This window comes from Podarcis melisellensis (assembly GCF_964234715.1).
Source record: "Podarcis melisellensis genome assembly, chromosome: 1".
Lineage (NCBI taxonomy): Eukaryota > Metazoa > Chordata > Lepidosauria > Squamata > Lacertidae > Podarcis > Podarcis melisellensis.
In genome coordinates this window covers 40,684,755-40,705,433 of record NC_138528.1, presented here as the reverse complement: position 1 = coordinate 40,705,433, position 20,679 = coordinate 40,684,755, and the positions used below count along the sequence as shown (strand labels likewise).

Sequence of the window (20,679 nt, the reverse complement as noted above, 5' to 3'; positions counted from 1 at the left end):
CATGGCCAAACATGGCCCTCCAGCTGTTTTGGGACTACAACTCCCATCATCCCTAGCTAACAGGACCAGTGGTCAGGGATGATGAGAATTGTAGTTCCAAAACAGCTGGAGGGCCAAGTTTGGCCACCACTGGCCTAGATGTTAAACAGCGTGGGAAACAGAATTGACATTTGTTGGACCCCAAAGCCATGGAGCCAAGCAACAATATCCTAGTGTTACTTTCTGGTAGCAATCCTCCAACTCACACCTCCTTGAGTTGCTAATGAAGAACAACTCAATGATGATCTAGAGCCACTGAGAAGTCAGGGAGAACCAACAAAGTTGCACCCCTGCCCTCTGGACTCTCTCTTGACAGAGGCCATCCATTAGGACAACTACGGCTGCCTCTGTGCCAAACCCAAGCCTGAAAGAAAATTAGAATGGATAATTTGCTTTCTCCCTCAGTACCTGCAGCTGGCTAGCCTTGCCCAGGAAAAGATCATTGGAGATTGGGTGGAAGCTTTTTAAAACCTCTTCAAGAGGGGTTACACCACCTCTTTCAAGGCAGTGGGTATAACAGCTTGGCATTTTGAAGCAAAGTGCCACACATTTTAAAGGACAAGTTCATGAAGGTAACTTTCAAAGGCCCTTTGAATACATGGTATGTCCAGAAGTTATGCTATCAATATTTGATGGTATTGAAGGTCTTGGGAATTTGTTGCACCCACTCTTTCTATATCTCAGCATAGATGGTTGCTTGGGATTGCATGTATGTCTTTCCACTGCAAAGCTTGAGACCTAGGGAAGTGGTGGTATCAGCAACATGAATGTGTGGGACCCAAAGTCTTTTCTTCCAAAATTCTAGGCTGATCCCATAGTCTTTTTCTAGAAGAATTATATGTTGTGCTGCATCTAGAGCAATTGGACCCTAAACTGATTATTATTACAGAATGAATTGCTCAGTCCAAAGCTGATAATGAGACTTTAAGAGTTGTTTTGAGATTAATTCTACCCATGACTAAATTGTCTCAATTTGGGATACTTTTAAAGGGTCTGCTGGGGCCATGTAATCAGCATTAGCCTTTAACATGAAGGGGTGGAATTAATTGAACAACTATATCATCTGGAGTGTTTTCACAGGCTGAAATAACTTAATCAAACATTAATAGCAGCAGGGGAGAAGTTTTATATCTGAGACACAAAATAGAAAAGGTGCTGGTTTATACAAATCACGCTTATTGCAGAAAGGAGAACAAAGCTCACTGCCTTTTAGCATGAAGACCAGCACTGAACCAATATGCCATTTATCACAACTGCTCATTGAAGAAGTTGGTGGGGGCAGGGAGCAATTGAAGCATTTGAAGCTTATTACAGTGCTGCCTGTGACTCGAATTCAAATGAATCCAGATATATAAATCTACATGTCTTCATAGAAGTTCATTTGCTCTCAAATGAGCATAGAGCATTCTTAGACAGGATTTCAAAAAATAGTGGCTGGACAGGACTCTCAATGTCTTCCATAGGAAAGGCTAATTGCAAAAGCTTTCCGTTTGCTGGTGTGCTGTGGAACCTGTGGCCCTTCAGATGCTGTTGACTCCCAACTCCCATCAGCCCCAGCAAGCATGGGATGATGGGAGTTTTAATTCAACAAGAGCTGGAGGGCCACAGGTTTCCAGCCCTTCTGCATTGGTTGGTGTGGTGGGTCCATATGATGGAATGTTCCTACGCTTGCATTCTAGAGTGGTTGAAGGAGTCATATGGAGAAATGGGTAGGAGAACAAACTCCATTGACCTGCTCAAGATAGCCAGTGGGAGGCAGTTATGGAAGAAGCACACAGATGCGCTCTGCGATCTCTCACATAGCAACATGTGGAACGGTGGGCTAGCACCGAATTCATTGGCGTGGCTCTTTGCTGCGCGGGCATGTTTTTCAAATTACACCTTGTTGATAACAGATCAGATCAGTAAACAGAGCCTTCCAAGGAAATGAGACAACATTCCAAACTCATTCACATGATGTTGGTAACAGAGGTTCTGTTCAGAATGCAAGTGTCTCCTGGCACTTGCCAAGGGTAGGTGTGCAAACTGGAGGAATCTGAATAGGACAAATAATTATGAAGTGGATGGAGAAAAGAGACCAAAAGCACTGCAAAGCAGATTCGGAACACCTCACTTGCAGAGGCAGAATTGGTCTTTATGAATGTATTTATTTTTTATTATTGCTCCTACTGCTCCTACTGCATACATAGCAATTGCAAGATGATGATGATGTTTACAAGAAAGAAGGATGTGAACTATGGCATTGTATTCCAGATATGGAAGGTGTTCACTTCTTAGACATGCACTATCTTTGAACAAGGCAGAGTAAATTTTTCCAGCAATTCTAATCTACAAAGAGTTGTATTCTCCACCATCCTGACTCCCTAAAGCTACCCTACTGGAGTCCTTGTTTGTGTTTCCTAGATACCATTCATCCCATTCAGCATAAACAATCATGTAATAATTTCTTTATATGTAACTGTCTCTTTCTTTGCAGGGAGTGGGATCACTCTTAGTTAATGGTATATACAAACTTGGCCAGTAAAGACACTGGACATTAAAAGCATCATCATTTCTAATGTAACTGACTGCATTGTAACAAGTGGCAGGCATTGTGTTATGGGTATGTGCGGGGAATCTTCAGCTTTCTCCTTCCAGTGACTCTCCCTCACCCTCTGCAAAAAGTCCCCTGAAAATCAGACCCTTTAAAGCAAAACCCAGTTAGGTACATGGGTATCAACCACCTCCCTCACATACATTCACACCTGGAATTGTTTCTCATGCATACATGGGCCAATCTTGATCACAGCCAATGTGATTTAATGTTCAATTAAAATCTGTGGGTCAAAGTATGGCAGTTTGCTTGTTTGTGCCATCAATATGCACAGTGTTTTACAGAGCTGAATGAAATAGGTCTCTGCCTGGAGTTTATAACTGAAGAATAATAAGAAGAAAAAGAGGTGGTCAGTTAAGCTAAATGTACTTAGCTGCATTTACATCAGAAAGCATGGGAATGTTCCACTGTCCAATAGAATAGGACAGCAATGTATTGCTCTGGTTTCCTTTGGACCACATCAGCAAGGCTGAGAGGAGGGTTGTGTCACCTGGACGGCCCAGCACCTCCATACACACTACCTAGGCTTGCAGTGAATTTTGCTTCCAGGTTTAATTCAGAAAGGAAGTGTGCCTCAATTATTAAAAGCTTGAGAATCATTGGATTGGAAGGTATGAAATTGTTCTACTGATTGTTTAATATTGTATCTCAAAAGAGATCTTTAAGAGATTGTTAATTTAATTATCTAGGTTGAGATTAAAAATTGTTCATAATTGATGATAAAGTTAAAACAATTTACCCTGTTTAATCCTCCCTAGCTAGTACTCCTAACATATGGAGTTGCTTCCCCATTCCATTCAGCAAGAAAATAATTTATCAAAATTCTAGCAGGCTTGGATATAGGACCCCACCTTCCCATGCAATCTGTAAAGCAGCTGCCCTTGGAAATGCGTTTATCTTGTAGCAATTATCTTGTCCTGCCTGCTTCTTTCATAGGCGTAGGCGTTCCAGGCAAATATATACTTACTCAGCTAGCTGTGACATGTCTAGCCTTCTCTTCACTTGGGTAGTATGGCACAAAGCAGACATAGCCCTACAAGAGCTGCGAGAACTAGCAATTAGCTTTTGTGGCAAGCAAATGGACTAGTGGGTTTGGCTAATGAAATGTGAAGCTCCTATGGTGGTTCCATGACTTTTCACTACTAACGTCTTAAAGCAGCCTTTTTCAACTTTCGGTTCTTAGATGTTGTTGGACTACAACTTCCATAATTCCTAGCTAGTAGGATCAGGGATCAGGAGATGATGGGAGCTGTAGTCCAACAACATCTAGGAACTCGAGATTGAAAAAGCCTGCCTTAAAGAAATTGTGTCAGTTGACATAAAAGGTGGATCGGTTCATATTGAGACTACCTGGGCTTATTGCTGAGCGAGGCTGGAATGAAAGAGCTATTTGTGTTATCCAGGGCCCATAGGCAATGGACTCTCATTCACTGAAGGTTTTTAAACAGGGGTTGGATGGTCATCTGTCAGGGATTCTTTAGCTATAATTCCTGCATTGCAGGAGGTTGGGCTAGATGGGCCTTGGGATACCTTCCATCTCTACAGTTATATAATTCTACATTTTGATGGCATATATGCAGCTGCCGCTCTTAACTTCTCTTATAATAGCAGCGCTTTTTGAGCCCATGCTGTTGCAGGAATTAGGGTGACCACATGTATTCCAATAACGATGCAGTAAAGGTAAAGGGACCCCTGACCATTAGGTCCAGTTGTGACCGACTGGGGTTGCGGTGCTTATCTCGCTTTACTGGCCGAGGGAGCCGGCGTACAGCTTCCGGGTCATGTGGCCAGCATGACTAAGCCGCTTCTGGTGAACCAGAGCAGCGCATGAAACGCCATTTACCTTCCTGCTGGAGTGGTACCTATTTATCTACTTGCACTCTGACGGGCTTTCGAACTGCTAGGTTGGCAGGAGCAGGGACTGAGCAATGGGAGCTCACCCTGTCATGGGGATTCAAACTGCCGACCTTCTGATCGACAAGTCTTAGGCTCTGTGGTTTAACCCACAGCGCCACCCGCATCCCTTAGATGAGGCAGTAGCTGATTGCAAATGGTGCCTCCATGTGAGCCTGACCTAGTAGTTCAGACAGACACACAGGTAACCCTATAAGGCAGGGATGGAGAACCTGTGCTATTCCAGGTGTTGCTGGGACCCAGATCCCATTATCCCCAACTAGCATGGCCAACAAATTTTGTAGGGCCACAAGTCCCCCATTCCATAACATCATAAGAATAGTGTTGCTGGATCAGACCAAAGGTCCATCCTTTCAGTGGGAGCCTCCACGACCCACAAGTGGGACCTGGATTCTATACATGGGCTGAAGACTAATCACCGAAATGCATTAATTACCAGTAAAATCTCAGTAAGAAGCTGAATATATTATTTTAATTAAATCATATTATATTGCATAACAAGGACATAAGAAGATAGGAAGAGCCTGGAGGATCAGGCATGTGTCCCATCTAGTGCAGCATCCTGTTCTCACAGTGGCCAATGAGACGCCTGTGTGAAAACCTGCAAGCAGGATCCAAGCACAAGAACACTCTCCCCTTCCATGGTTTCCAGCAACTGGTATTCAGAAGCATATTGCTTCCATGATCCATGGGAACAGAGCATAGCCTCCATCATCTGGTCCTGAGAGATCTGCATTGGCTCCCAGTACCTTTCTGGGCACAATTCAAAGTGTTGGTGCTGACCTTTAAAGCCCGAAACGGCCTCGTCCCAGTATACCTGAAGGAGCGTCTCCACCCCCATCATCCAGCCCAGACACTGAGGTCCAGCGCTGAGGGCCTTCTGGCAGTTCCCTCATTGCGAGAAGTGAGGTTACAGGGAACCAGACAGAGGGCCTTCTCGGTAGTGGTGCCCACCCTGTGGAACACCCTCCCTTCAGATATGAAGGAAATAAGTAGCTATCTTATCTTTAAAAGACATCTGAAGGCAGCCCTGTTTAGGGAAGTTTTTAATATTTAATGCTGTATTGTTTTTAACACTCAATTGGGAGCCGCCCACAGTGGCTGGGGAAACTCAGACAGATGGGCGGGGTATAAATAATAATAATAATAATAATAATAATAATAATAATAATAATAATAATAATTAGTAGTCTGAAATCTGCAAATGAAGGACAGAATAGAAATTAATAAGAATAATATTTGATAGACTTGTCATCTGTGAATTTGTCAAATTCTGTTTTAAAGCCATCCAGGTTGGTGGCCGTCACTGTGTTTGAGAAGGGGTAGTGGCCAGGTGTGGGGAAAGGGGGTTGCAAAGGTGTCAGGGTTGGTTTGCAGAGCGAGCAGGCGTGTGTGTGTGTGTGTGTGTGTACACAAGGGAAAGAACATTGGTATGTTTGCTAGTCCATTCAAGAACGTTAGGTGGCCTCATATTGACATGTGAAGAATGATTTGCAATTTGTTTAAGAACAAAAAAAACAGCAGAGAAAGGAAAAGGGCTTCAGTGTAGTCAAGGCAATGTCCTTTGTCTGTCTTTTGTGGGTAAATGTTACACTTTCCCCTTCTGTTGCCCTCATTAAAAATGAAAGCCAATAAAAAAGGTCTACCTTTAGGAACCCGCTGCTAAAAAGGACAATTTCGCAGGCAATTTACAAATCATCTTTCCCTACTGAGTCTCTTCTGATAAAAGCTATTTTCTATGATGAACCACAAATAAACCCTACACTTTGGAACTCATTTGGTGGCCCCATTTCTATACCTTTGTAATAAATGGTTAATGAGCCAGATTGCAGTCATTTGCTATCAGTGTCTTTCCAGCTAAACTTTGTCCTGTACCTGCTGCTCCCCTGATAGGACAAAATGACTGTTTCAAAGACAATTGCTTGCAGGATTTCGGCATTGGTTTTCTTTTAAATGGATTCATGCTGCTTATTCTCTGTTGTATATTTAATGTTCTCCCTGAAGTTAACATCTCTATATTTTTATTGCCTAATTTTTATATCACTTTCTAAGACAAGAGTTCACATAAGCTATCTAGAAGCAGACGTGTGGGATATTAAAGTAGTATATTCAGTGCTGAAGTAGGACATTAATAGGAAATTATTCCTCTTGCTTTTTGCTACAGCCTTAGTACTTTAGAAATCACAGCCCATTTGCTCCTTTTATTCCTATGAGACCAGAGGCAGAAGCATAAAAATATTTTCTTGTGTGTTAATGAGTTGTTCAGCACCAGGAAAATGTGGACCCTGTAACTGAAATAATTATTACAAAGTCCGGCAGTCCCCAGACTGCTCAAGAAAGCTGTGGTGATGATGTACCTAGGCCCACCCTATACTGAGACCTTCCTAGAGTCTTCAAAAGTTGTGCCATGACTGACTCACAAGTGGTTCATGACTTAAGATGGACCACACCAGTGCCACCATTTTATTTTATTTTGCTGTGTTTCAGTTCTGGTCTACACATGTAGCAGAATGAGGTGGGAAAGAGGTGATACAGTGGGCAGTACCACTTCATATTTCAGTCTGAGGGTCATCAGGTTCCTATATAGGAGGATGACAAATATCATGCCTCTCCACAGTGGATAGGAATCTGACTGCCTGTCCACATGTTTCCTGGGCCACTGCTCTGGGCGGCTGGGCAAGCTACCTCAGCAGAGTAATCTAGTTGCTGGCATGGGCTGTCACAGCAGACCTGTGGGGGCCCCACCCTAGCTGGCTCAGAGGGAAGAAATATGGAGAGAGCAAGTGAGAGTTGCAGGAGGGGGGAAATGAAGGAAGGGAGGAAGGAGGCAGAAGTGAAAGCAGCAAGCAGAGGAAGGCAGGCAGGCAGACCCATGGAAGAAGGGAGGGAGGTTGAGCAGAGGAGACCCAATCCCGTGGCCATGGAGGAAGTCACAGACAGAGCTGCAAAGACGATGAAAAGTAAACTTTTTGAGTTTCTGGTCCATGGTCTCTCCTGGCTTCGGAGGTGCTGATACAACCTTCACATACAAATCTTCACATAAAATACATATTGAAAGGGGAGGCCATAGCTCCCCTCTGCTGTTTCTCCCCAGTGAACCAAAGTATGGATCACTCACAAACACATTTGTCTGCAAACAAACTTAAGCACTTGACAGATCATGAGGTGACAATAGCTCTGGATGCAGGAGGAAGAAGCAAAGGTGACAGGGTGGGTAATATTGTAGCTTTTCCACAATAGTCAGCCATCAGTGCACATGAAGGAAACTAGTAGTGCTCTCTAGCATGCCCCATTTCCCTCTAATCGATAAATAGTTCAGGCACAATATACAGTAATATTAAACTCATGCATTTTCTTTTTACAGTATATGTGTTGTGTGTTATTTATGCATCTTTAATACTTGTCCTAAATTAATGTACTGTTTCTCACCGGTGCTGGGGTGTGGTCCTTGACAAAGATGCCAAGCCTTGACACTAGCCCTTGCATCTCTTCCTTCCGTATTGATCCTCCTAGCTATTTTTGGACAGGAATTGGAACAGGGATTATTCTGTTGTCCCTCCCTCCCCAAACCAGGTGATTCCACACCAGTGCGCCGCCACCCACCACCCCCACCCCCTGCTGAGATTCACTATTCAGAATAATTTCATTAGTGATAACTTTCTTACAATGAAGGGAACTTTGGCCTTTAAAGATGCCTATTTGTGGATACGTGTCAGAGTAAAGTCCACCGACCAGAAGACTGATACACTGGAAATGTAAAGCTTTGTGAAGACTGCTGCCTTTTCCACAGTTAAGATAGAGATCGTGGGCTGAGCTGTTTACCTAGACTGCAGCAGTAGGCAAAGTGCATATTCAAATAACTATCCTATAGATTAATGTGCAGCTCTCACCTGGCCAGTTGTCAGTTTAAACAAGAAAGGTAAGATTATTCTATTCTCTTTATTTTGTTCAGTTCCCTAATCTAATGCTTCCTTCTATATTTACTGAAGAACTTTAATGTCAGAAACAGTAAAGAGGTATTCTTTATTCTGGGGAGGAAAAGCATTTGACCCTGTCTTTCCACCCTTTATGCAATCTTGTTTTGGTTGTAATGAATTTATGTGTTTTACTGGTTTTCATAATGCTTATTATCTTTTTGTAAACTGCCATGGGAACCAAGGGTGAAGGTTAGGTAAGAAATTTTACAAGTAATTCAGTCAATCAATCAATCAATCAATCAATCAATGTAAGAACTCTCTTCTAGGGTTGCAGTCTTATACACACTTAACTGGAAAAAAGTCTCGCTGAACTCTTTGGAACTTACTTCTGAGTGGACATACAGTATATAGGATTAAATTTCTCAAAATTAATGAGAATTTGAATCTTGGGTCAAATTCATACAGTGGAACTATAATTTTGTACAGGATTGCAGCCTTAGTCATAGAAAATCATGAGCTCATTTTGAGATCACTGCTGGTGCTTTATGTGAAAATATATTCAATATTTGGGGAGAGGGGGCACACATTGCTTTTGGAAATATGCCAAAAGAGTAATTTCTGCATAGGGAAGAGACAGCTCCCTCCCAAATATGATAGGAAATTGTATATTACTGCTTGGGATTAAGTTAACAGTTTGAAAGGTGTTGAAATTAAGAACAAGTTGGGTCAAAGTACATTTTAAAGCTTCATGGAATCCAAAGGGTTTTTTAAAGTGCAAGTAGTGGTTTGTACTTCTTGTTGTTGTTTAGTCGTTTAGTCATGTCCGACTCTTTGTGACCCCATGGACCAGAGCACGCCAGGCACTCCTGTCTTCCACTGCCTCCCACAGTTTGGTCAAACTCATGCTGGTAGCTTCGCAAAAACCATCCAACCATCTCGTCCTCTGTCGTCCCCTTCTCCTTGTGCCCTCAATCCTTCCCAACATCAGGGTCTTTTCCAGGGAGTCTTCTCTCTCTCAGCTTCACGACCTGTCCTTCCAGTGAGCACTCAAGGCTGATTTCCTTAAGAATGGATAGGTTTGATCTTCTTGCAGTTCATGGGACTCTCAAGAGTCTCCTCCAGCACCATAATTCAAAAGCATCCATTCTTCGGCAATCAGCCTTCTTTATGGTCCAGCTCTCACTTCCATACATCACTACTGGGAAAACCATAGCTTTAACTATACGGACCTTTGTTGGCAAGGTGATGTCTCTTAATGAGCAACAAAACATGAACCCTGATGGGCACTTGTCCATACATAAAAGACTGAAGTGTTGAGGCTTGAAAACACTGTCACCTGGACATTATGCTGTGGAGTAACAATCATCTCCACAGACAGCTTGTCCAGAGCTGATGTTTCTGGATGCTTAAGTTCTTTATTTCTGTGCAAAGGCTTCCTTTCAGATGTGGTCCAGGGAATACAGCACATCAGTTCTGATAAAGGAGAGGTGGGCTTTTTAAAATGGAAACCTTGACATGACATTATTTTCTATCAGCTCTTACCGTGCACTCAATTGTGCTATATCACACTGATTGATAGCAAAACAAGATGAAACAACTTCTGTGTGACAGGAAAGTTCTACATGTCAAAGAAGTAGTCTGTCACAAATGCACTTCGACATGTTTAAAAAAAGCCCTGTGTTGCCAAAGAGAGGGGGGAAAGCCCCCCTTTTTGGCAGATCTTGAATGCTGAAACCAGGTGTTTCAATTTCTCTTCAAGAATTTCTCTCTGGATGCAATCAATCTTTTAATGCTAAATGCCAGCCTCTATTATGTTTGCAGCATCCATAGACCTGAGTAAAAGGCATCTTCAAGGGAGAGAATGAATCTGGAAAAGTCAGCGGGATGTTTTCTGCTGCTACTCTTTCAATGTGGACTATGGACAACTGCAGAAAAGGCCTTTGAACTTGCTAATTCTCATCTGATTCCGCCAGGAGGCTATAAGAGACTGATCAACATTAACGCAGAAGGTAATTGTGGTATGCCGGGTATGTGTGTGATTTAGGAAAGGGCAATCAAAATCACGGAGGGATTGATGAATGTTCCCTATGAAGAAATGCAAAAGTGGAGATTTTTAGCTTAGAAAAAAAAGTACTTTCAGGATGTGTGCAGAAAATTGGTACAGAGAACATTGACAAAAATGTGTTTGTTGTTTTTTTTAAAATATTTATTTTGGTTTTATGTATTACAATCAATCAGAACAACAGAAAAATACAATAGAAAACAACATAAAAAACACAGTATAAAACATATAACAAAAAGAGTAAAAAAGAACAAAAGTTAAAGAAAAATTAGTTTTTTAATTCTTAACTTTATAACCCTCTTTCCTGACTTCCTCACATCTCCCTTTTCTGCGTTCCCTTTTGTTCAATCAAATTTAGCAGCTCCTTAACCTCTTTCAAATCTTAATCAATATTATACATTCCAGCCTATTATGTCTTCTATCTTCCCTTTCTATTTTAAATACCTTCTTAAATATTCTTTATAACTTAATCACTTATATCCTTTGTTTGATTTCGACATAATTTTACTCTGGTCTTACCCTTTTTTCTTAAAACATTTTTATATATTTCTTTTTACTATGTCACTAATGCCATATTATCTTTATATCCAACATCATTTTAACATTCATACATTTTACAATGTTTTTGGAGATATTCTTTGAACTTCTTCCAGTCCTCTTCCACCGACTCTTCTCCCAGGTCTCGGATTCTGCCAGTCATTTCTGCCAATTCCATATAGTCTATCACTTGCATCTGCCATTCTTCCAGGGTGGGCAAATCTTGTGTCTTCCAATACTTTTGACAAAAATGTGTTTGATCCCTCCCCCATAATACTAGAACTCAGGATCTCAAGATGAAATAGATTGACAGTAAATTCAGGAAGTCCTTTTTCACTTACACTAACTTAAAGAAAGCACTTCCAGAAGATGTGGTGATGGTGACCTCTGGCTTAGATGGCTTTAAAAGGAGGATTGGGCAAACCCATGGAGGACAGGGGCTATTATTTAGCTAAATAGAACCTTCATATATACAAAGGCAGGAAGCTCCTTGCCACAGATACCACCTGAGCTTCTACCTACAGTGATGAGTGCAGGAGGGCCTCCAAGCTACAAACTTGGTCATCTCACCTCTTATACACCCTGCCAATCACTGGGCTCTGCAGGTGAGGGCCTCCTACAGATACCGTCTTATCAGGAGGTCTATTCCATACAATAGGGACGCAGGTGGTGCTGTGGGTTAAACTACAGAGCCCAGGACTTGCCGATCAGAAGGTCGGCGGTTTGAATCCCCACGACGGGGTGAGCTTCCATTACTCGGTCCCTGCTCCTGCCAACCTAGTAGTTCGAAAGCACGTCAAAGTGCAAGTAGATAAATAGGTACCACTCCAGCGGGAAGGTAAACAGTGTTTCTGTGCACTGCGCGGCTTAGTCATGCTGGCCACATGACCCGGAAGCTGTACGCCGGCTCCCTCGGCCAATAAAGCAAGATGAGCGCTGCAACCCCAGAGCTGGCCACGACTGGACCTAATGGTCAGGGTCCCTTTACCTTTACCTATTCCATACAATGGAGGAATCAGGCATTTCGTGTTGTGGTACCTACCCTTTGGAATCCCCTGCTCTTGAATAATAATAATAATAATAATAATAATAATAATAATAATTTATTATTTATACCCCGCCCATCTGGCTGGGCCTCCCCAGCCACTCTGGGCGGCTTCCATAAAAACCAAAAATACAGTAAAATCACACGTTAAAAACTTCCCTGAACAGGGCTGCCTTAAGATGTCTTCTGAATGTCAGGTAGTTGTTTATCGCTTTGACATCTGCTGGAAGGGCGTTCCACAGGGTGGGCGCCACTACCGAGAAGGCCCTCTGCCTGGTTCCCTGTAGCTTTGCTTCTCGCAATGAGGGAACCGCCAGAAGGCCCTCGGCGCTGGACCTCAGCGTCCGGGCAGAATGATGGGGGTGGAGACACTCCTTCAGGTATACTGGACCGAGGCCGTTTAGGGCTTTAAAGGTCAGCACCAACACTTTGAATTGTGCTCGGAAACATACTGGGAGCCAATGTAGGTCTTTCAAGACCGGTGTTATATGGTCTCGGCGGCCGCTCCCAGTCACCAGTCTAGCTGCCGCATTCTGGATTAGTTGTAGTTTCCGAGTCACCTTCAAAGGTAGCCCCACGTAGAGTGCATTGCAGTAGTCCAAGCGGGAGATAACCAGAGCATGCACCACTCTGGCGAGACAGTCCGCAGGCAGATAGGGTCTCAGCCTACGTACCAGATGGAGCTGGTAAACAGCTGCCCTGGACACAGATTTAACCTGTGCCTCCATGGACAGCTGTGAGTCCAAAATGACTCCCAGGCTGCGCACCTGGTCCTTCAGGGGCACAGTTACCCCATTCAGGACCAGGGAATCCTCCACACCTGCCCGCCTCCTGTCCCCCAGAAACAGTACTTCTGTCTTGTCAGGATTCAACCTCAATCTGTTAGCCGCCATCCATCCTCCAACCGCCTCCAGACACTCACACAGGACCTTCACTGCCCTCACTGGTTCTGATTTAAAAGAGAGGTAGAGCTGGGTATCATCTGCATACTGATGAACACCCAGCCCAAACCTCCTGATGATCTCTCCCAGTGGCTGCATGTAGATGTTGAAAAGCATGGGGGAGAGGACAGAACCCTGAGGCACCCCACAAGTGAGAGCCCAGGGGTCTGAACACTCATCCCCCACCACCACTTTCTGAATACGGCCCAGGAGGAAGGAGCGGAACCACTGTAGGACAGTGCCCCCAGCTCCCAGCCCCTCAAGACGGTTCAGAAGGATGTTATGGTCGATAGTATCAAACGCCGCTGAGAGATCCAGCAGAACTAGGAAACAGCTCTCACCTTTGTCCCTAGCCCGCCGGAGATCATCAACCAGTGCGACCAAGGCAGTTTCAGTCCCATGATGAGGCCTGAATCCCGACTGGAAGGGATCCAAATGGTCCGCTTCTTCCAGGCGTGCCTGGAGTTGTTCAGCAACCGCTCGCTCTATCACCTTGCCCAAGAATGGAAGATTTGAGACTGGGCGATAGTTGGCCATTGTGGCCGCATCTAAAGATGGTTTTTTAAGAAGCGGTTTAATAACCGCCTCTTTCAGTGGGTCTGGGAAGGCTCCCTCACGGAGGGAAGCATTCACCACCCCACGAAGCCCATCGCCCAGTCCTTCCCGGCTAGCTTTTATAAGCCAGGATGGGCAAGGATCCAGGAGACAGGTGGTTGGTTTCACTTGTCCAAGCAGCCTGTCCACATCCTCGGAGGTAACAGATTGGAATTGATCCCACTCAACTTGACTAGACAGAGCTCTAGCACTCTCCCGCCCCGGCCCTGCTCCCACGGTGGAGTCTACTTCTTCCCGAATCTGAGCGATTTTATCTGCAAAAAACTTTGCAAAATCATTGCAGGAGAATATGTGGCCCGTACTGGGCCCCGATGTTACAGGTGGTTCCGCTAAATTGTGAACCACCTGAAAAAGTCTCCTGCTGCTGTTTTCTGCAGATGCAATAGAGGCGGTGAAGAAATTCTTCTTCGCCGTCGCTATCGCCACTTGGTAGGCTCGACATTGAGCTCTAACCTGTGTCCGGTCAGATTCGGAATGAGTTATCCGCCACCGGCGCTCTAGCCGTCTCAACGATTGTTTCATTGCCCTCAGATCCGTGGAAAACCACGGGGCTCTCCGGGCTCCATGCAATCGGAGAGGGCGCTTCGGAGCCAAACAGTCAATAGCCCTGGTTAGCTCCACATTCCAGCGGGCCACCAGGGAGTCGGCTGAAAGGCCATCAACATGGGATAAAGCATCCCCTACCACTCTCTGGAAACCATTTGGATCCATTAAGTGGCGGGGGCGGACCATCCGAATTGGTCCCACCTCCCTGCAGAGGGGATGGGTCGCAGAGAAGTCCAGTTGCACCAGGAAGTGATCTGACCATGGCACTTCTTTTGTTTCACTTTTACTTAGTGTCAGATCACCAACATCCATAGAGGTAAACACCAGGTCCAAGGCATGTCCGCGGCTATGGGTTGGGCCAGACTTATTCAGGGACAGCCCCATGGAGGCCATGCTTTCCACGAAGTCCCGAGCTGCCCCTTGTAAGGTTGTGTCGGCATGGATGTTAAAATCCCCTAGGACGACCAAGCTAGGTGTCTCCAGGAGAACATCCGCCACGACCTGAAGCAGCTCGGGCAGGGAATCCTTGGTGCAGCGGGGAGGTCGGTACACCAAAAGGAATCCTGTACTGCCCCTATTGCCCAACTTCCCAGTGCATTCCCCCCTGTGGAACATGCCCCAGCCATTTTGTGGGCTGGGGCCCACTCCCCGGCAGCCCTGACCCCTCCCCCTAAGAACAAAATAACAACTTATACAAACAAACAAAACCAATAAAACAATACAAACAAAAAAATGTAAAAATTACAAAAACATCAAAATAAAAAAAATAATTTCCCAAACCCAGCCAAACATCCATCCCACCCCACCCCCCACATACAAAAAATCCAAAAGAATTTTTTAAAAAACATTTTAAAAACACTCTGTGCCCCTCCTGCAGTAACACTGTCCTAGTGAGGGCTGTCAGGCCCCGCCCTGGGCCAGGTGGTAAGTGGCAAGAGCAGGGCCCTCAGGCACTCACTCAGGGGAGTCCTCCTGGGCAGCAGGCAGCAAGCAGCACGCAGTCCTTATGAGGCTTTAGGCCCCACCCTAGGCCAGATGGTAAGTGGCAGAAAGGAGCAGGGCCCTCGGCACTCACTCAGGGGAGTCCTCCTGGGCAGCAGGCAGCAAGCACCAAGCAGTCCTTGTGAGGCTTCAGGCCCCGGCCCAGGCCAGATGGTAAGTGGCAAGAGCAGGGCCCTCAAGCACTCACTCAGGGGAGTCCTCCTGGGCAGCAGGCAGCAAGCACCAAGCAGTCCTTATGAGGCTTCAGGCCCCACCCCAGGCCAGATGGTAAGTGGCAGAAAGGAGCAGGGCCCTCGGCACTCACTCAGGGTAGTTCCCCTGGGCAGCAGGCAGCAAGCACCAAGCAGTCCTTATGAGGCTTCAGGCCCCGCCCTGGGCCAGGTGGTAAGTGGCAAGAGCAGGGCCCTCAAGCACTCACTCAGGGGAGTCCTCCTAGGCAGCAGGCAGCAAGCAGTCCTTGTGAGGCTTCAGGCCCCGTCCCAGGCCAGATGGTAAGTGGCAAGAGCAGGGCCCTCGGCACTCAGGGGAGTCCTCCTGGGCTGTCCTCCTGGAATATTAGACAGGCACCACCTCTGTTGTCTGCTGAAGACCTTCATCTACAATAAGCCTTTTAAACTGATATTTTCCCCAGTCAGCATATGTACTAGAATTGTTTTTAAGAAGTTTTTATTATTTTATCACTTGCTGTTTGCCATCATGGGCTCATTTGGGAAGAAGGGCAAGGTTTAAATTTAATAAATTCTAACAATAAATACAGGGGAAAGTGCAACCCCATTCAGAATAAATTTTATCACTCCACCCAGATCTCCCAGCTTTATAACCTGCAGCACCTCTGTCTCATCTGAATTCACACCTCAGTTTGTTTACCCTCATCCACTCCAAAAATACCTTGAGACATCTTTTTCCAAGACTCCCTAGGATTTGCAGGCAGAAATTAGAGTTAGAGCTGGTTGTCAATCACATACTGGTGATTTTGAAGAACAAACCTCCAGATTATTTCCCCCACCCAGCACACACATGGTACAGTAGGTATTATACAACATGGAGGCCATAAACCCGAGGCACCCCAAAGGCCAGAGGGCTTGGGGTAGAATCAAAGTCCTCCAGCACCACCTTCTGGTACTGATCCTCCAGGAAGGAATAGAGCCAAAGTAATACAGTGCCTTCCATACCCAACCTAGCAGGATGGTCCAGAAAGATAGCCTGGCCAATAGTAATGAATGTCATTGAAAGGTCAAAGAGAATCAATAAGGTTGAAGTCCCCTTGTCCAGTTCCCCTGATCCTCCACAAGGGTGACCAAGACTGTTTCTGTCTCAAAACTAGTCTGAAAGCCCGGTTGGAATGGAAAAAAATAACCAGTTTCTTTCAACATGGCCTTGAGTTGTGAGGCCACCATGCTTTATATCACCTTGTCCAAAAATGATAGGATAAAGATGGGCAAAGTTTGTCACAGAGGGTTCAGTCCAAAGCTGCTTTGTCAAGCGTGACTTCACCACCGCCTCTTTCAGCACAGTGGAGATCATGCCCTATTTCCAGGAGCCACTAACCTCAATTTATATTTTTTCTTGTGCTCATCACCATAGAAGCAGGGGGCTTCCTGAACAGCATTTTGTAATCTAAGCATAAAACTGGTTTTATTTCATAACAAATGTGATGGTTTTCATTTTCAATTTATTATAAGGATCTCTGTTCCTTTTCTATGGGTAGCTTATAGTTCCCTTTTCTTCTCACAGCCACATTCCTTGGTGTTCAATTATCTGGAACCTAGGGCTAAGACAAATACAGTGGAGGTTGGTCCATTGAGACACTCAACAAACTCAGCCCGGTATCCTTCCCTACATCCAGTCTAGTGGGTGGCATTGACTTCCAGCTTCCTCCTCCGCCTTAGTTTCAGTGTTGCCCTTGTAGAACTCAGCAGGAAGAGGATGGGGACAAAACCAGAATTAGCCGGCCTTGGCTATTATTGACGCCATCTCTACCTACTGTTGTCCTTCCTGCCTTCTGTGTCTCAGGGAGCACCAGCCTCCACTGATTCTCCACTGTGATACAGCTCCATATGTTGGCCATGTCTAATATGGAAATAGCTGTTTTTCCTTCTGAGAGGAAAGAGGCACCCATACCGCACAGCCAGTTCAGGGTACTTTTCACTGATGGGTAGATGCAGTGCCAAGCAATTACGAACTGTTCCATTCCTTAAGTGTGTATCGGAGTTCTTAGGAGTTGGGGGTTCTGTACTGGGAGACAAATAATAGTTGTCAGAGAGGAGATTTCTGCAAGAACTATTATTTCTTTGTTAAGAGACACGGATGAAGGGGAGCTTTGTAACACATCCTCAGAATCTCTAACGATAGGCTGAGTCATCTCCTCCTCCTCCACTTACAGAGATTGAAAAATTAGCTCTAATCAACCGTAACTCTTCCAGCTCTCAAAGTTGCGACAACCAGCAAACAGGGGACACATGGTGTACTGTTTCCTATTTGCACATCTCTGTAGCTAAACAAAAGGCACATGCCCAGTTTCGAGAATAGAGCAGTTTCTTCCCCCACCTACACACCATGCATTTAAAGCTATCCAACACACATTTTAAGCATATGACTTCCTCCAAAGACTCCTGGGAACTGTAGTGTGTTGGGGTGATGGGAATTGTAGCTCTATGAGGGGAGGAACTACAGTTCCCAGGATTCTCTGGGGAAATACATTTTAAATGTGTATTGGATGTGCTTTAAATGTACATTGTGGATCTGTTTCTCTTTCTCTAATGTTAAACCTAGACTTGACCACAGTGAACTTTGTGTGTGTAAAACTTCACACTTCACAACTGATCTTGCTTTGAACAATTTTCTGACTTGTCAATATATGTATGTGACTATATAAATTTTCTTTTCAATCTGCAGAACTTTAAACAAAGCTTTTGTCCCTTCAATGTCATTTTAAGCCCTTCCTAAGTAATGTACTTCAGGGACGCAGGTGGCGCTGTGGGTTAAAGCCTCAGCGCCTAGGACTTGCCGATCAAAAGGTCGGCGGTTCGAATCCCTGCGGCGGGGTGCGCTCCCGCTGCTCGGTCCCAGCGCCTGCCAACCTAGCAGTTCGAAAGCACCTCCGGGTGCAAGTAGATAAATAGGGACCGCTTACCAGCGGGAAGGTAAACGGCGTTTCTGTGTGCAGCTCTGGCTCGCCAGAGCAGCGATGTCACGCTGGCCACATGACCCGGAAGTGTCTTCGGACAGCGCTGGCCCCTGGCCTCTTGAGTGAGATGGGCGCACAACCCCAGAGTCTGTCAAGACTGGCCCGTACTGGCAGGGGTACCTTTACCTTTAAGTAATGTACGGGATGCGGATGGCGCTGTGGGTTAAACTACAGAGCCTAGGACTTGCTGATCAGAAGGCTGGCGGTTCAAATCCCTGGGATGGGGTGAGCTCCTGTTGCTCGGACCCTGCTCCTGCCAACCTAGCAGTTCAAAAGCACGTCAAAGTGCAAGTAGATAAATAGATACCACTCCAGCAGGAAGGTAAACTGCATTTCCGTGTGCTGCTCTGGTTTGCCAGAAGTTGCTTAGTCATGCTGACCACATGACCCAGAAGCTGTACGCCGGCTCCCTCGGCCAATAAAGTGAGATGAGTGCCGCAACCCCAAAGTCGGCCATGACTGGACCTAATGGTCAGGGGTCCCTTTACCTTTAAGTAATGTACACAATGCTTTTTTCCAGTGTTTTGAAATTAACAGTTTGTGTTTTGTTCTGGATTTTCTCCATTTCCTTTTAATAATTAATTTTAATAATTAATAGATTATTTATGATGAATTGTATTTACTCTTTGATGCTTACATCAGTCTTTTCATATGGATTTCTACTTGTCAACCTGTATGATATTGTGTGAGCAAATATTTCTATTCTTATCCATCATTGTTATTACCTTTTGTTTACGACGGTGCTTAATAATATTTTTAAAATTGTAGTCACATCACAAAAAGAAACTATGTAGAACTGCACAATATATGTGCCTCAGATCCTGACTAATTATCAATTCCTTACATTTGAGGGCAAAAGTCCATTCTTGTGGAAGCTTTTAAGCTAAGCTTACGGGATTATAATGTTAAGCATTCATTTATTTCCATGCAGAATATCCACGAGACTGCAGTGAGATCTTTAAGCAGTCTGAAGAAAACTCCAGAGATGGTCTATATGTCATTCAGCCAGCAAAGGAGCCTATTGGCGTGTACTGCAACATGCAAGATGGTGGCTGGACAGTAATTCAGCACATTACTGCCAACAGTACGGTGGACTTCGATAGGACATGGCAGGACTACAAACATGGATTTGGCACAATTAACGACAACTACTGGTTAGGCAATGAATACATGCATCAGCTAACCAGTTCTCCAAGGCCATATGCGCTTAGGATTAAACTTGTAGACCTAAATGCCAATATCAAGTGGGGAGAATATGAGCCCTTCCGCATTGAAGATGAAGCTTCTCAATACCGAATCAGGCTTGGTCTGTATAAAGGTAATGCCGTTGACGCTCTGTGTCGTGACACAGAAGCATATCTCCACGATAACCAGATGTTCACAACAAAAGATAGAGATAATGACAACTATTTTCAGAACTGTGCCAAACTTGAGTACAATGGGATTGCTGGGGGAGGCTGGTGGTATGATGCTTGTGCTGGAGCGAATCTAAATCGCAGGAATGTCATCTACTGGCAGCAGGACTGCAACAAAGAGCACCTGTGCAAGTATGCCTGGATGATGGTCAAGCCAGTGGACCACAGCCAGGAGTGGCTCAAGGCTTGCCCTGCTGAGAAGGAAGAATTGTAAGCAACAGTAAGAAATTAAATCCAGGTGGAAAGCTGCTGTTTCTTCAGCTTGTATGTAGAAGCCCCCTTTTTCCTTTGCTGGGATTGTGTTTGAATACATAAATGAAATTAGACCCAGAACAAAAATAAAGACCACATGACAAGATGTGAAAAATGGAGGACCCCAGAATTTAATTCCCCTGTTCCTCCCATTCTAGTAGTTAATCTTGAGTGATGGCCCAATAGTGTGAGAGAGGTCTAGACATTATTAACATTCTGGTGAGATGTGAGTTAAATTCACAAATTATAGTGTGCTGATAAGATTACCAAGCGGTTGCGAGCATAAGTAACAAAGGATAAGTGATAAATTGAAAATATGGAGAGACAATTAAACATATAAATCCGTAAGATATATTTAGTAATATATGGATATTACATATGCTTAAAGGGAAAGGGTATACATTAGGGACCTTGAAAAATCACGAGACTTGCAATTATTTCCTCTGCTTTTCCCCACTGTTGCCCATGAAAATACATATTTTCTCTTGCCTTTCATCTTCAACAGTTCATTCAAATAGTGTTGTTTGAGCTGTTGCTGTCTTCAAAGGAAGGGAGGAAGGGAGGAAAAACAAAAGCAATTACTTTAAAGTCACAAAGCTGCATGATCCCATCGA

General features: G+C 44.7%; 1 protein-coding gene across 1 annotated transcript; it reads left to right on the top strand.

Annotated features, from left to right (window-relative positions):
• Positions 1–8,277: 8,277 nt before the first annotated feature.
• Positions 8,278–20,625, top strand: LOC309356189 (fibrinogen-like protein 1). The gene is made up of 3 exons (XM_081887374.1): positions 8,278–8,465; positions 10,285–10,472; positions 19,330–20,625. Exons 2-3 carry the CDS (start codon positions 10,325–10,327, stop codon positions 20,025–20,027), a joined length of 846 nt encoding a protein of 281 aa, XP_081743500.1. The 5' UTR covers positions 8,278–8,465; positions 10,285–10,324; the 3' UTR covers positions 20,028–20,625.
• Positions 20,626–20,679: the final 54 nt, after the last annotated feature.